Genomic DNA, 16,161 nt, shown 5'->3' on the forward strand with positions numbered 1-16,161 from the left:
AAAGTCCCCCTAGAGTCCTAGTGTTTAATATATTCGACGACGAGCTGCGACAAAATAACATCTCATATTGAAAACTACGCGACTAGTTTAACCTTTGCACTCCGCAAAAAGCAGTGCCGGAAGTTTAACAAACATTGATGTCCCTAAATTCAGTCAGGGTCTCAGAAAGACATTTTTGTGCTATTTCCTCTAATCAGAACAAAAGCGGCAGAAAGAGACACTGTGAATGCAAGGTTGTGGGACGGAGAGAAATCGCAACGCAATTATTGTTGACGCAGAGTGATGGAATAATGTTATGATCACTTTTGCATCGCTCTTGTTGATATATATGCCGGGGAACGCTGTCGTCTCAAATAATCACTTTTCGCGTTTGATAAAGCCTCCGAGGCTTTCCCCTTAAACGTTGGGTCATTCAGTTGGTCAGTAGTTGTGACGGTACAGCAGCTGCCCTTTTATACCATTACCCCCATTACCCATGACTCTATAGTTTATGGTGTCCAGGCCACCTCCGCGGCTCCTTGGCACGTGACACCATAGTGGCCGATTTGTCTCGCCTCCCCATCTCGTCATAACACGTATCAATCAATCAATCAATCAGTTTTTATTCAATGTTAATACAAAAGCGGTTACAAAGTATTTGGACCATTAGCCTGTGTGGCTAGTTACTGGTCCAATCTAATACATGAATATTTTTTACATGTCAGAAGCAGAGGAGCACGCGGTATGATTATGAATCTTTACACAAGTTGAATGAGCAGCTTCAAAGCTATAATATATACAATGAAACGCACATAACGATAAATACGAAATTGCTGCTAAGTCATGTACACAAGTAATAAAGAAGAACGATCGCGTAAAAAGTACAAAAGAGAGAGACGATTTAGGACACGAAGCAATTTCATTGTAGATTTCCATAACGTCGCATCCATGTAGCCCGGAGGAATAGTTCAGCCCTGGTGAGATCGGTGATGCGAGTAGCCCTGGCTACTCAGTCGACGAACGCGGCACTTGTCAAAACGCGGGCTATAACGAAGTCCCGCGCGCTGCGGCAGCTCGCTATCTCTTCTGCCCATAGGGTGACGTCTTCCCAAGCTTTCAGCTCGGCATCCGTGCAGAACGACATGTTGTTGTCGAAGATCTGCTTGTGGGCTTCCCGTAATTCATGAACCAGGTCGTGCAGAAATATCACGTTCGTGTACGGGCTGAAGCGGGATGCCTTGGGCCTGATAACAAAAAATTGAGAGGCATGACTGCTTGTAAACGTTGAGGCGGTCCTGCAACGCTCCTTGAACATGGTCGGAAAACTTTGCCCATCGGTATTCGAGGTTCTTGCAAACATGTAGGCTAAACATAGCGCAGGACACGGCATCGAATCAAAGTTCAGTTTCAAAGTCTGCTATAAATCAGCCGATCTTCTCTCGGCAAGTGATGCTTATAAGCGCCAATCGGGCTATTGAATCCACTTGGCTTACGGCCAGTGGCTTATTTCAGCATCATGCGCTTTATAGTTACCACCACCACCAAGAAGGTGCCGCGACCTACCCACACTGTGCCCTCTGGCGATAGAATTAGGCAACAATTACGATGGCACCAGGACGCTTGCATGTAATCGCACCGAAAATGAGCCGCACATGCAATAGAAAAAGTGTTCAAGGTCGTGCACCATGCTGCCACATAGACAAGGTGTCATGTTTCCCTAGCCATTATGCCCCACCACCCCTTCGTTGTGGCTTGTAGCTCGCTAACTGGGACGAAAGGAAGAGGAAAGCACTTGTAACATGCGACAAATCCCTGTACGGAACTGCGGTCGCACTTGAAGGCTTAAAAAAATCTTTCACGGCCGTCTATTAGTGTGGAAATTTTTGTCTCTGACAGTGAGGTCACTCGATGGTAACTTGAAAACCTGTTGCACGGACCCTTGAACGAAACGAATTATGTTGAGCTCCTGAAATGTTTCTTACATAGTTTCCGTAGGTTGCATACCTTAGGTACAACATCCAGTCACATGAAGCAGAATTTGTCGCGAATATCGCGCAAAAATGTATCATTGTGCACTGTGCTTGTTTTGGTGCCTAGATTATTTCTCACGACATCAGCATGTTCTATGTTCAGATAGTGTCATCAGCATGTACTAAATCCAGATAGTTGCCCCACCGCGGTGGTCTAGTGTTAGGCTAAGGTACTCGGTTGCTGACCCGCAGGTTGCGGGTTCAAATCCCGGCTGCGGCGGCTGCATTTCCGATGGAGGCGGAAATGTCGCAGGCCCGTGTGCTCAGATTTGGGTGCACGTTAAAGAACCCCAGGTGGTCGAAATTTCCGGAGTCCTCCACTACGGCGTCTCTCATAATCATATGGGGGTTTTGGGACGGTAAACCACACAAATCAATCAATCAATCAATCAATTAAATCTAGATAGTGTCGTTTTGTGAACAGCAAGGTTTCGTCAAAACCTTTGCAGGCCACAACCTCACACGCATCGGCAACTTCATTACTCTGGCCTCCAAACTACATAACGAGTGGGCACAACATTTCAAATCTACCGCTGTCTGTTAGTTTCCCATGATCATTAAGCAATACTGATCTCAGGTCTCAAAAAGTGATGATGAATATTTCACAATGGTCCCACTGTAAATAACGCTTGTGGTGGACCTCAAGGCCTGCCGGCTAGTAGGCTTCCGTGCAGACGCAACAGCCAGCACGTCCGATAGGAACGCTTTTAATTAATGGAACAATGAAGAAAAAGAACCAGATTACTCTATGTCCTCTAGCGAGCGGCAAATGGTGAGGGGCAATGACGATGATGACGGACGTCGTCTCCGAGGCTCATGAATACGAAGATAGAACAACGTTTATGGTTGTAAATAACACTTATTGGCTTGTTAGCGAAAGGTTATGGCTGCCGATACAAGGCAGAGGTACACATTGTAAGATCTTACTCCAAACTGCTAGGAACACTTTCAATTGGGCCGAGTTTCTTAATACTCACCCTAAACAACATTTAAAGATACAAACAACGAAAACATTTTAGATGCGAAGTGGTCTTATGAGCGAGCTTGATCCGGTGGCGTTCGTACACGACTGCGCATGCACGTCCCCTCCTCCTTTCTCTTCTATTTACGCTCACCCTCTCTCGCCTTGTAACACCGACGCAGGTAGCATCTGATAGCCTGCACACCTACGCTCGCTCCCCCTCTCTCTCCTCTAGGAATCCCTCTCCGCGGCATTCACACCCCCACTGCGAGTGTGTGTTCTCTCCTATTCTCTCTCCTTTCCTACGCACCCCCTCTCTGACATCCCAACGTCGGCGCAGGCGGCGTCTCCTGGTGAGTTACTTGTTTGAAAAAACCGACTACTCACGCTGCCAAACCGTTCACTGGCCACCCCGTTAGTATAGGCCACGAAGCAAGAAAATGGTATAGGCAGAGGATATTGACCTCCAAGGCGGGAGATTTATTCATTGCGTTTTTGATACAAATCGTCGCATGCGCGTTAACCGAAAATTAGACTGCATGTCTTTTTGTCCAATTGAAGTATCTGTCTGTTATTCGCCTTGTTTCAGTAGTAAACACCAGTCCATCCCAGCATGCTTTTTGCCTCGCCCAGTTTCTCTTCTGCTGCTTTCCATGTACACAACGTTCTTTTTAGCGGGACATGCTGTAATTTTCTTTCTACACTGCCATTTTTAGTCGTTCCGGAACAATTACGGAGGCTGCCAGTCTCTTGACGTTACGTCGTGATAAAATAAGTTCTTGTTTCGTTCATATACGTGGCAAGGTTGCTGTAAGGATTCAAGTCGAGTGTACCCAAAATATTCATGTCATTTCTATTGTTGCCAAATCTGTAGCCAAATAGAAAAGAGGTGGTATTATGAACGGGGTCTTTACTATTGATGAGTATATAAAGCCATTTTGAATAAGCAAGACGCAAATTTTAAATGCGGCATGTATATAGCTACGGGGGTAACTGAAATTTTTGTCGCCAAAGTCTCGTAAAGTAGCCATTTCAGCGCAAAGTAGCCACCAACGCCAACACTGTAAGTCGGATATCATTTGTAAATTGTCTGCTAACCTGCTTGGGCATACAGTCGCAGGCTCTTTCCGCCTTATCTTCGTAGGCTATCATGTGCGATCAGTTGATTTGCTGAGATATCAAGCGGAGGCAACAGCCTGTAGCTGAAAAGCGCGAAATCCTGATAGACGCTACGCTGGGGTGTTGACATGGTCCTCAACCTCTCTGACGAAATGAGTGACTCGGAGAGATAGACCTTGTAAGAAGAGTACTGACGGCGAAAAAGAAACAACTTTCTCTTCGTTGATCTCGGAATTGTTTAGGGGTCCTTTATTCTGCGTACAAATTTTCTTGGGTGATATGCTCAAGCAACGCATTGGAAAAAGCACCCGTAGGGTGCTTTTTCCCACCTTGGAGCGTCATCACTCAAAAGCACCCGTAGGGGGCTTTTGAGTGATGACGCGTAGGGTCCGAAGATAAAATGATTTCCAGCAGTGACTCATCATCTCACCTGACCATTTGTTGTAAAAGATCGAGCCTCTTGCCCAACGCGGACTTCTTGTCATCAGGAAGGTCGTGCATGTCGACGTAGATGGGCACCCACCCTGTTTGCGAACGAAACAAAAAGAAAGCGTGCATAGCATAATAAACAATTAAGAGCTGACGTAGGACAAGAGTGGTTCGAAGAAGACTGACCTTGCTGCTGGTCCAGCGACCGAAACGTCAGTCCTTCAGAAAGAATTTTCCTACACACACACACACACACACACACACACACACACACACACACACACACACACACGCACGCACGCACACACACACACACACACACACGCATATATATATATATATATATATATATATATATATATATATATATATATATATATATATATATATATATATATATATATATATATATATATATATATATATATATTGCCGCGTGCATAGCTGAATTTAGCGGCGAGATAGCGACGACAAAGAAGAACGCGGATTTGCTCGAGAGGCGCAGCGCAGCAGAGTGAAGAAGACGATAATCTTAGCGGCCTTCTCTGAGAGCGTCTCTGCAAGTCCCACTGTCCGAGTTTTTAAATAAACCCCCTGTATTTTATAACCCGCGACACTGGTGGAGGAGCTGGGTACTACCACCTCATGATCAGCACCCCTGTGAGAAGCCCCGAGTCCCGCCCTACGAGACAGCCACGCGTGGAGACGCCTGTGCACCGCTCAAGTCGTCGCATTCAAGGTCTTGAACCAGAATTCGGCCTTTTAAAGGGAGCAACACTTCAGACAACCACCCCTACTCAAGAAATGGCAAGGAGTCCTGCACAGGTGACGGTCCAGAATATGCGCATTCCTGAACCATTTCATGGCCGGCCGAACGAAGATGCGCAAGACTGGCTTGAGCAGTTCGAACGGGTAGCTAAATCGAACTACTGGAGTCTCGATGGAAAGCTCTTCCACGTATACTTCGCCCTTGAAGACGGCGCGAAGACGTGGTTTATAAACCGGGAGGCAACCTTGACGACATGGGAGGAGTTTTGTCGTCGGTTTCTTGACACCTTCGGTAACGCGGACCGACGCGAAAACGCACAACGCCTTCTTGAAGGACGCACCCAACAGCTGCATGAAAGCGTCGCCATGTTTGCTGAGGATATGGTGCGCTTGTGCCACCGCGCGGACCCCAACATGCCCGAGGCTCGAAAGCTAAGCCATCTCATGAGGGGCGTCAAAGAGCAGCTATTTGTTGGTCTTGTGCGCAATCCGCCGACAACAGTGGACGAGTTCACCAGGGAGGCCACCGCAATAGAGCGTGCGCTACAGCAACGATACCGACAGTCTGACCGCCCGGCCACCGGCGTAGCTGCAGGCGCCACCGCACTTACCGAAAACGACGAGTTTTCACTACGCCACCTGATTAGACAGATCGTGCGTGAGGAGATCACGAAGGAGATCGCAAAATACACGTTGCAGTCACAGGCGCCCCCGCAGCAGGAGACCACGGTAGCCTCCGTCGCTGAAATCGTTCGCCATGAACTTCGACAAGCATTTGCCTCTCCTCAGCAATATTCCTCTCCACCGCACCGTCCAAACTCGTGTACCTATGCAGACGCTGTGCGTCGTCCATTGGCTCCAGAAGTATCGTACCAGCCGAACGGATACAGCTATGCAGACGCTGTTCGTCGACCCACGCCCATGCCAGCGCCGCAGTACCTCGAACTGTATCCTGTGGCAGCCTGGGCTCAGCAGGATTCTGTCAGGCGACCCTATATGCGGAAGACCGACATATGGCGCACTGCGGATCGCCGACCACTCTGCTATAACTGTGGAGAGCCAGGGCACACTTACCGTTTTTGCCCACATCGCCGAGCTGAATACCGTGGTAGTGCACCTACAGCTACGCGCCGACAGTTCGACGAAAGCCGTGCCCCCATCGACGACGACCAGGCTGGCAGGCGGGAAGGCTCTTCTACCTTCCGGACGCGCTCACCATCACCGGCTCGCTTTGCTTCACCAAGCCACCGTAGTTTTGCTGACGCCGTCAGAGGTCGGTCTCCCAGCCCACGGCGGGGAAACTGAAAGCAGCGACCTCTGGGGGGAAGGTTGCAAGCCGTCGAATTGCCGAAAAACCCCCACTGCTGCCGAAACACGTGAGAGACGACGATGAAGCCTTCGCCGGGAAAACTGTGACTGCCGACCTCGCTGTGACGATTGACGGCGTTGAAGTGACGGCCTTAGTCGATACGGGTGCAGACTTCTCCATAATGAGTGAACGATTGGCAGACGAACTCAAGAAAGTCAGGATGGAATGGACGGGCCCTTATATCCGAAGTGCTGGAGGCCAGATAATGACTCCCACGGGAAAATGTACAACAAGACTCACTATTGAGAATGTGGCTTTTGTAGCCACATTTCTGATTCTACCGGAGTGCTGCAAACCTATGATTCTGGGAATGGACTTCTTAAGAGAGTACGGTGCTGTGGTCAACATACGCGACGGTGTTATCACATTCGCCGCTGACAAGTCTGTGACCACTGATCCAGACCAAGAACCCAGGGTGTTACGTGTGGTCGACGACGACGTCTGCGTGCCACCACTATCTTGTAGTCTCGTTTCCGTGTGTTGCTCCGTGCACTGTAATGAAGACGCCATAGCCGAACGCATCACTGACCTTCTTTTTCACCAAGGCATCGCCATCGCTCGCGGTATCGTCAGCTTAGTGGATGGGCGCGCAGACGTGCTTCTGACCAACTTCACAAATGAGCGCCGGCACATCGGTAAAGGCACGGCTGTGGCGTACCTCGAAGAGCTCGACTACTCTCACGACTGTCTTCTAATGCAAGGGGAAGCCACAGCTCAATCACCTCCACATACACCACCAGTTGATATCGGTCCGAGTCTAACACCGACTGAAAGATGCCGTCTTATGGAGCTGCTCGACCAGTTCAAGGACTGCTTCTCATCGACATCACGAGTGGGTCGAACGCCTCTGACTAAGCATCGCATAATTACGGAAGACACAGCAAGACCGATCCGACAGAACCCATATCGCGTCGCTCAGAAAGAACGTGAGGTGATCCAGCAGCAAGTCAAGAAGATGCTAGAAGATGACGTTATCCAACCATCAAAGAGTCCTTGGGCATCGCCAGTGGTACTCGTGAAAAAGAAAGACGGCAGCTTGCGTTTCTGCATCGATTATCGTAAGCTGAACCATGTTACAAAAAAAGACGTTTATCCATTACCACGGATCGATGACTCTTTGGACAGGCTACGGCATGCGCGCTACTTCTCGTCAATGGACCTTAAAAGTGGATACTGGCAAATAGAAGTAGATGAGCGTGACCGAGAAAAGACCGCCTTCGTGACGCCAGACGGGCTTTATGAATTCAAAGTCCTCCCTTTCGGTCTATGCTCAGCCCCAGCCACGTTTCAGAGACTTATGGATACCATTCTGTCCAGCCTGAAATGGAAAACATGCCTTGTGTACCTCGACGACGTGATCGTTTTTTCGGCCACGTTTGAAGAGCATCTAAAGCGGCTACTGTCAGTCCTTCAAGCCATACGATCCGCTGGACTCACACTCAAAGCGGAAAAATGCCACTTTGGCTTCGAAGAACTCCAGTTCCTGGGACACGTGATCAGTCGCGAAGGTGTGAAGCCTGACCCAGATAAAACAGCAGCCGTCGCAAAGTTCGCAAGGCCTTTTGATAAGAAAGCGGTCAGGCGTTTTCTGGGTCTCTGCGCCTACTACCGGCGATTTATAGCAGGCTTTGCACACATCGCCTCTCCACTCACCCGCCTTACAAGGGAAGACATCGCATTTGTATGGGGTGAAGAGCAAGAAGCTTCATTCAACGAGCTGCGACAGCGTCTACAAACTCCACCTGTCCTCGCTCACTTCGACGAGAATGCACCAACAGCCATCCATACAGACGCCAGCAATGTGGGCCTAGGTGCTGTTCTTGTCCAATGCCAAGATGGTGTGGAGAGAGTGGTTGCCTACGCTAGCAGAACGTTGACACGCGCCGAGTCCAACTACTCAACAACGGAGAAGGAGTGTCTGGCCGTCGTTTGGGCAGTTGCGAAGTTCCGCCCGTACCTATATGGCCGCGCTTTCCAAGTCGTAAGCGACCATCACTCTCTTTGTTGGTTGACCAACATGAAAGACCCATCTGGACGTTTAGCACGATGGAGCTTACGGCTCCAAGAGTACGACATGACGATAGTTTACAAGTCCGGAAGGCAACACTTAGACGCCGACTGTTTGTCAAGGTCACCGATAGAATCACCAGCTATAGAGGATGATGATTTCCCAGGCTTTTTAGGAGTTGTTGATGCAGCTATCATTTCTCGGCAACAACAAGATGATCGGGAGCTCAACTCGCTTATAGAATTCTTGAACGGACGAGCCACCAATGCACCGAGAGTGTTTTCGAAGAACTTATCATCATTCTGTTTACGGGACGGAATTCTGTACAAAAAGAATTTTTCATCGACAGGTAGAAGCTATCTGCTGGTAGTTCCTGGAGCTCTCCGCAGCGAAATTTTACAAGCCTGCCATGACGAAGCCGCTGCGGGCCACCTCGGTTTCACAAGAACACTGACACGCATCAAAGAAAAATATTACTGGCCAAGAATCGCAGCAGAGGTTAAACATTACGTCCGAACATGCATTGACTGTCAGCGGCGCAAGGTACCACCTGTCAAACCCGCTGGACTATTACATCCTGTGCCCGTGCCAGAAACCCCGTTTTCTCAAATCGGAATGGATCTGCTGGGCCCATTCCCAACATCGGAGAGTGGCAACAAATGGGTTATAGTGGCGACGGACTACCTCACCCGATACGCGGAGACCAAGGCAATCGCGAGTGGCACTGCAGCTGAAGCGGCACAGTTCTTCATTGAGAACATTGTTCTGAGACATGGTGCTCCAGCTGTCGTCATAACAGACAAAGGTACCGCGTTTACAGCCGAGCTTTTGCGCACTGTGCTTACGCTCAGTGGCACAGCGCATAGGAAGACGACAGCTTACCATCCACAAACGAATGGGCTTACAGAAAGACTTAACAAGACAATCGCTGACATGCTTTGCATGTACGTCGACGTAGAACACAAGAATTGGGACCGAATATTGCCGTACATCACATTCGCGTATAATACGGCGCGCCAGGAAACAACAAAAATGACGCCGTTCGCACTAATTCATGGCAGAGAAGTTACGACAATGCTTGACGCCATGCTGCCTTACGATTGCAATGATTCAGAGACAGACGCCGCAGACTTCACTGAGCGCGCCGAAGAAGCAAGGCAGCTTGCCCGCGTCAGAATAATGAATCAGCAGCAACTTGACGCCCAACGGTACAACCTTCGCCATCGATTCGTCATTTATCAACCAGGAGATAGAGTCTGGGTTTGGTTTCCTGTACGACGACGAGGCCTCTCAGAGAAACTTCTACGCCGATACTTCGGGCCCTACAAGGTTCTGCGCCGTCTTAGCGACGTGACGTACGAAGTCGTGCCCGACGCCTCCTCCTGTTTGAAACGTCGCCAGCATCTGCCTGAGACAGTGCACGTGGTCCGCATGAAACTTTACCACTCTCAGTGATGTAAACACTAGATGGCCGCATCTCTACCTGTTGAGCGTCGGGACGACGCTCACTCTGGCGGGAGGGTAATGCCGCGTGCATAGCTGAATTTAGCGGCGAGATAGCGACGACAAAGAAGAACGCGGATTTGCTCGAGAGGCGCAGCGCAGCAGAGTAAAGAAGACGATAATCTTAGCGGCCTTCTCTGACAGCGTCTCTGCAAGTCCCACTGTCCGAGGTTTTAAATAAACCCCCTGTATTTTATAACCCGCGACAATATATATATATATATATATATATATATATATATATATATATATATATATATATATCAGACGAACACTCCTACGTTTAAATTCACATATATACCGAATAAAGTGGCGGGGGGGGGGGGGGGGGAAGCCACCGTGGTAGCTCAGTGGTAGAGCGCTGAACGCGTTATTCGAAAGTCACAGGTTCGGTTCCTGCTCACAGCAAGTGATCTTTTCACCTACCTTTCTTCACATTTACATTACAATTCAGTCTAATAACTTTTCCTATAATTTACTTGGCCTTATTGTCTGTTAGATCTCATTATTTTGTCAAAACAAAAAAACACGGAAAAATGAGCCCTTAGGTTTACACTTCTTTCTCTTATATATATATATTGTTACACGCAAGAAGTACACGAAAAGGTTGAAAAACAGGCGAGCCTGGATGGTTCGCGTTTACTTCCACAAGGGGTCTCGAGACAGCACACACAACGTCGTCTTCCTTCTTCACCTTTTGTCTGAATGTTCATTCGCGCTGTATGCGCCGTGCATTGCAACCGCTCGTGACATTTCCCCGTTGGCAGACGAAGCCCGCCGGGCGAGTCACTCAGTGGTTCGTGCATTGCATAGCTTCATGCGAGCGACGTGCGCCACTTCTGTTTTAGCCGAGCGCCGTCCAGTGCTTGTGAGCCGTGCTATGCGGTAGTTGACCTCACTGAGGCGTTCGAGGATAACGTAGGGCCCGACATAGTGAGCGAGAAATTTCTGGTACAGGCCACGTTTCCGTAAAGGCGTCCAGAGCCACACCTGATCTCCAGGATTGAAGTGAACATGTCGGTGACGGTCGTCATAGCGGATCTTTGACCGGTCTTGCGAGGTGACGGTGCGTAGCCGAGCGAGGCGTCGCGCTTCTTCTGCTCTACAGAGAATCTCGTTGATCGGCTCACTGTGATGAGCAGAGTAGGGAAGCATAGTGTCAAGATTATAGCGTGGTGGACGAGCATAAAGGAGAAAGAAAGGTGAGTAACCAGTGGTCTCATGTCTTGCGGTGTTGAAAGCATAGGTGATGAAAGGCAAAATTGTGTCCCAGTTCTTGTGCGCGGAGTCGATGTACATGGACAGCATGTTGGCAAGCGTTCGGTTCGTGCGTTCCACTAGACCATTAGTCTGTGGATGGTATGGAGTGGAATGGCGGAAGCTTGATGAGCACAGACGAAGGGTCTCTTCGACAACATCCGCGGTAAATTGCCGCCCACGGTCGCTGATTACGATGCGAGGAGGTCCGTGTCTGAGGATAACTTGAAACAGCAAGAAGATGGAAACGTCTTTTGCTGTGGCCGACGGCAGTGCTGCCGTCTCACAATAACGGGTTAAGTGGTCTACGCAAACGATGACCCAACGATTGCCGTCTGTGGATCGCGGAAAAGGGCCCAGAAGATCTATACCAACTTGCTCAAAGGGGGTGCTAGGAGGCGAAACAGGCTGAAGGCGACCAGACGGCGCGTCAGTTGGTCGCTTGTAACGCTGACATTGGGTGCAGCTGGCGACGTACCGTTCGGTATCATTGCGCATCCGGGGCCAATAAAAGCGTTCCTGAGCACGGTAGAGTGTTCTTGTGCATCCAAGATGTCCGGAAGTTGGTTCGTCGTGCATGGCAGATAATACGTGACTGCGAAGGCTCTTGGGGACAACCAAAAGGTAGCGCGCACCGGTAGCCGAGAAGTTCGTCTTATATAGGGCGCCGTCACGTAAGCGAAAACGATTGTCTGCAGCGGACTCCCGCGCGGCCGCGAATAGCGGCTGTAAGCTGTCGTCTTTCCTCTGCTCTGATATGAAGGTATCCATATCCGGAAATCCCGTGGACACAAAAGCGATGTATTCATCAAAGTTGTCCGCGTCACATTCAGTCGTTGGGAGTGGCAGGCGAGAGAGACAATCAGCATCAGCGTGTCGCCGGCCGCTCTTGTAGGAAACAACGAAATCATACTCCTGCAGACGGAGCGCCCAGCGTGCTAGTCGACCAGAGGGATCCCGAAGATTCACAAGCCAGCATAGAGAGTGATGATCCGTGACGACAGTAAAGGGGCGCCCGTAGAGATACGATCGGAACCGTTGCACAGCGAAGACGACCGCCAGACACTCTTGTTCGGTGACAGTGTAGTTGCGCTCGGGGCGACTCAATGAGCGGCTAGCGTACGATATCACATGCTCGCTGTCGCCGACACGCTGAACTAGTACGGCGCCAATGCCAACACCACTAGCATCGGTATGAACTTCTGTCGGTGATGACGGATTGAAGTGGCGAAGAATAGGCTGGGACGTCAACAGTAGCTTTAGCTGCCGAAACGATGAGTCGCATTCCGAGCTCCACTCGAAAGGAACACCTTTTTGGAGAAGGCATGTGAGCGGATGAGCTATGTCAGCAAATTTGGGAATGAAACGGCGAAAGTAGGAGCATAACCCTAAAAAACTTCGTAGCTGCTTCACAGAGCGAGGTGCCTCGAATGCCTCCACAGCTGTTGTCTTTTGTGGATCTGGTCGTATACCTTCTTTGTCGATCAGGTGTCCCAGCACAAGTGTCTGTCGTTCACCAAAATGGCACTTTTTAGAATTAAGCACAAGGCCGGCCTTCCTCAAGCAGTTTAGTACCAAGTCCAGGCGCTCGTTATGCTCACGAAATGTTCGGCCGAAGATCACAACGTCGTCTAGGTAGCACATACAAACTTCCCACTTCAAACCGCGAAGTATAGTGTCCATGAACCTTTCAAACGTTGCGGGGGCGTTACAAAGCCCGAAAGGCATCACGTTGAATTCAAATAGTCCGTCGGGCGTTACAAAAGCGGTCTTCTCTCTGTCATCCGGGTGCATAGGGATTTGCCAGTAACCTGATCGTAAATCCACAGAAGAGAAGTAAGAAGCCGCAAAGAGGCAATCGATGGCGTCGTCAATTCGTGGGAGTGGGTATACGTCTTTCCTAGTAACGGCATTTAGGCGACGGTAATCGACACAGAATCGCCACGTGCCGTCTTTCTTCTTCACCAGTATCACTGGAGCGAGAGGTACTGGGATCGATACCCAGCACCTCCACCAAATGTTACACGCAAGAAGTACACGAAAAGGTTGAAAAACAGGCGAGCCTGGATGGTTCGCGTTTACTTCCACAAGGGGTCTCGAGACAGCACACACAACGTCGTCTTCCTTCTTCACCTTTTGTCTGAATGTTCATTCGCGCTGTATGCGCCGTGCATTGCAACCGCTCGTGACATTATATATATATATATATATATATATATATATATATATATATATATATATGTCCCCACGTAACATGCTAGCTATGTTTGTTGGTATAAGCAAACATCATCTTTGAAAAGAGTAAAAAACAATCATACAGTTCAGGCTGAAACAAGCGCCAATGAGTACGCACACTTGGAAAGGACACAACACGAGCGTTTACTAGCAACTCAAAGTTTTTATTTCAAAGCTAACACTCTAATGCAAACACACCACTATGTACGTCACCACAAACCACCCTTATTATCAAAAACAAGTTTAAGTAACGAGAAAACCACTCCCATACCCGATTGCATACAACCGAAACAAAAACATGTGTTAAGCCCCTCTTGTATGTCTTAAAGACAGTCTTGAATGATTCCTAATAAAAAACAGAGAATTGGTTTATCCCGAACAAATAGTGTTCTGATACATCTGATGTCATTAGTTTACATATCGCATGATGGTGAGAAGAGGTGAAGATCAAGGTTAAAGTTTCATTGTTGAGTGTAGTGGCAAAATCTCCGATTGTGACGTCACAGATTTAAAAGTAAGCTTTTCCTACTTTTGTGCGACATTTGTGCAACAAAATTTCTTAAGACGTGGCAAGTCAAATGGACAGCCATGTCCTGGTACTTCTGATGTCATTAATTTACCTATCACAGGATGGTTATGAGAGGAAAAGATCAAGGTTAACGTTTCATTGTTGAGTTTAATGGTGAAATCTCCGATTGTGACGTCACAGATTTAAAAGTAAGCTTTTCCTACTTTTGCGAGATTGGTGCAACAAAATTTCTCTAGACCTGGCAAGTCAAATGGATAGCCATGTCCAAGGAGCTTTTTCGTCATTTGTACTGGCTATGAACTACGCAGGAGATGGCAGACGCCATCAAAATCTAAAACGTTATGGTTTTTGGTGTGGAAAATTCAACATGGCCTCGCCACCTGCATTTCAATTCTGCAAATTCTCGTTTTCCAAGCGTCTTCTTCCAATAAGTGTGATTTTGCGAAACCGTAGTTTACTATTATCGAAACCGTAGTTTTCGATAATTGCGACACCGTACCCTACTGAAACATTCCGTATGCGAGTCCAATATTTCCATATGTTTTCATAAAGAATACATATGTTTCCTATATATTTTCTACATATATCCGTAAGATTCTTACGGAAACATATATAATAATAATTGGACATCGCATTCGGAACGTTTCAGTAGGGTAGTTTACTATTATCGAAATAATCGTCGTTGCCGTACGCGACCTTTTACCGAGCCATGGTATCACTACAAATAATGAATTATTTTTATGTGAAGTGAGCTTATCGCTCAGCATACAAAATGCTCACGCACCATCACTCGAGGTCATTCTGGATGAGGTGAAGTCGACCACGCTGGCCTCCCATCCGTGCAGCTCGATGGACAACGCGTTGTTCATCAAGCGGTAGTGGGCTACGCGACGTCGGGCGGGCTTTAACAGCACGTGACCGAGTGTCAAGGCCCGGTGCTCAAACAGAAGCTCGGTCTCAGCGACAGCCAACGCTAGCGCTACCTGCTGGACGATCGCGCGAATCTGAAGCGGGCTGTCGAACACTTCGAGCTGGGGAAAACAAAATGAACTCGTTGAGACAAAACCTGGATTGTGTATATGATGCGATACTGATGAACACTTTTATATCGTTACTACGAGGATAAGCTCACTACTTCGGCTCTAAAGCTCTACTGTCCTGTTGAATACGTAAAAAAGTCTGGAACAGCGCTTAAGTCGCTGTTTCGATTAGCAGTCCAGTCATCTTCAAGGCTTCAAGTGTCTGGCATAGCACCTGTACTCGTTCGCATCGTACTACCTCCATCAGGCGAAACGAAAGAGACGAAGCATACTCGTACACGTACTAAAGCACCAACCACATGCGTGCATTACAACGCGTTGGCTTTTCGGTGTAGAGTTGTTACTTTGTCTTGTTCCTGTGTAAAGGAAATGCAGCTTCGTATTGGCCTCGCGCTCTATCTTTCCATGGGGAGAGGGCACGGCCCCGAGTATTTCGTGGTGTTTTCCTATATGAAGAACTTCATTTACATAGTATTTCATTCAACCTTTTTGTCGTGCCTTAAATAAGAATGGTTATGCAAAGGAATTGCCGAAGTAGTTTGTATGAATTTGTGTTTATGAGTTCGCGCACCAAGGAGCTTACCGGCATTTTGGAAAATGGCTGCCCGGCGTTTTCCATGAAGATGACGGCGTAGGGTGGGTACAGCTTTCGTCCATCTGTAATAGTGACGTAGTACATGCGAGCTCAGGTTTAGTATTATGGAAATCTTGCTAAGCCAAATGTAACACACGATGTTCGACACCATTAGTCTCTGAAATACACTAACGTTCCTATATTCTCCTATTGCCTCAGCGTCAAGCAATCTACAACTCCTTCAACCTTGCCGCAGCTAACTAGATTACAATACCTCCGTCTTCAAGTATCCGACCAATGTATATTTGCGTATAGTTCAGTTGATTTGCTTCTTATACATACTAAAAGGTCAAAAAAGGG

The 16,161-nt window shown here is 48.3% G+C and overlaps 2 protein-coding genes across 2 annotated transcripts in view; one reads left to right on the top strand and one right to left on the bottom strand.

Moving 5' to 3' along the window:
• Nucleotides 1-16,161, top strand: part of LOC119163693 (uncharacterized) — a 74,495-nt gene that overhangs the window by 13,252 nt on the left and 45,082 nt on the right. The window lies entirely within an intron of this gene.
• LOC119165628 (serine/threonine-protein kinase haspin) lies at nucleotides 583-15,471 on the bottom strand. The gene is made up of 4 exons (XM_075874178.1): nucleotides 15,466-15,471; nucleotides 14,972-15,218; nucleotides 4,520-4,613; nucleotides 583-1,223 (listed from the first exon to the last, which is right to left on the bottom strand). The coding sequence occupies exons 1-4, from the start codon at nucleotides 15,469-15,471 to the stop codon at nucleotides 989-991; spliced, it is 582 nt and encodes a 193-aa protein (XP_075730293.1). The 3' UTR covers nucleotides 583-988.

The sequence above is a fragment of the Rhipicephalus microplus genome, chromosome 9 (assembly GCF_043290135.1).
Source record: "Rhipicephalus microplus isolate Deutch F79 chromosome 9, USDA_Rmic, whole genome shotgun sequence".
Taxonomy (NCBI): Eukaryota; Metazoa; Arthropoda; class Arachnida; order Ixodida; family Ixodidae; genus Rhipicephalus; species Rhipicephalus microplus.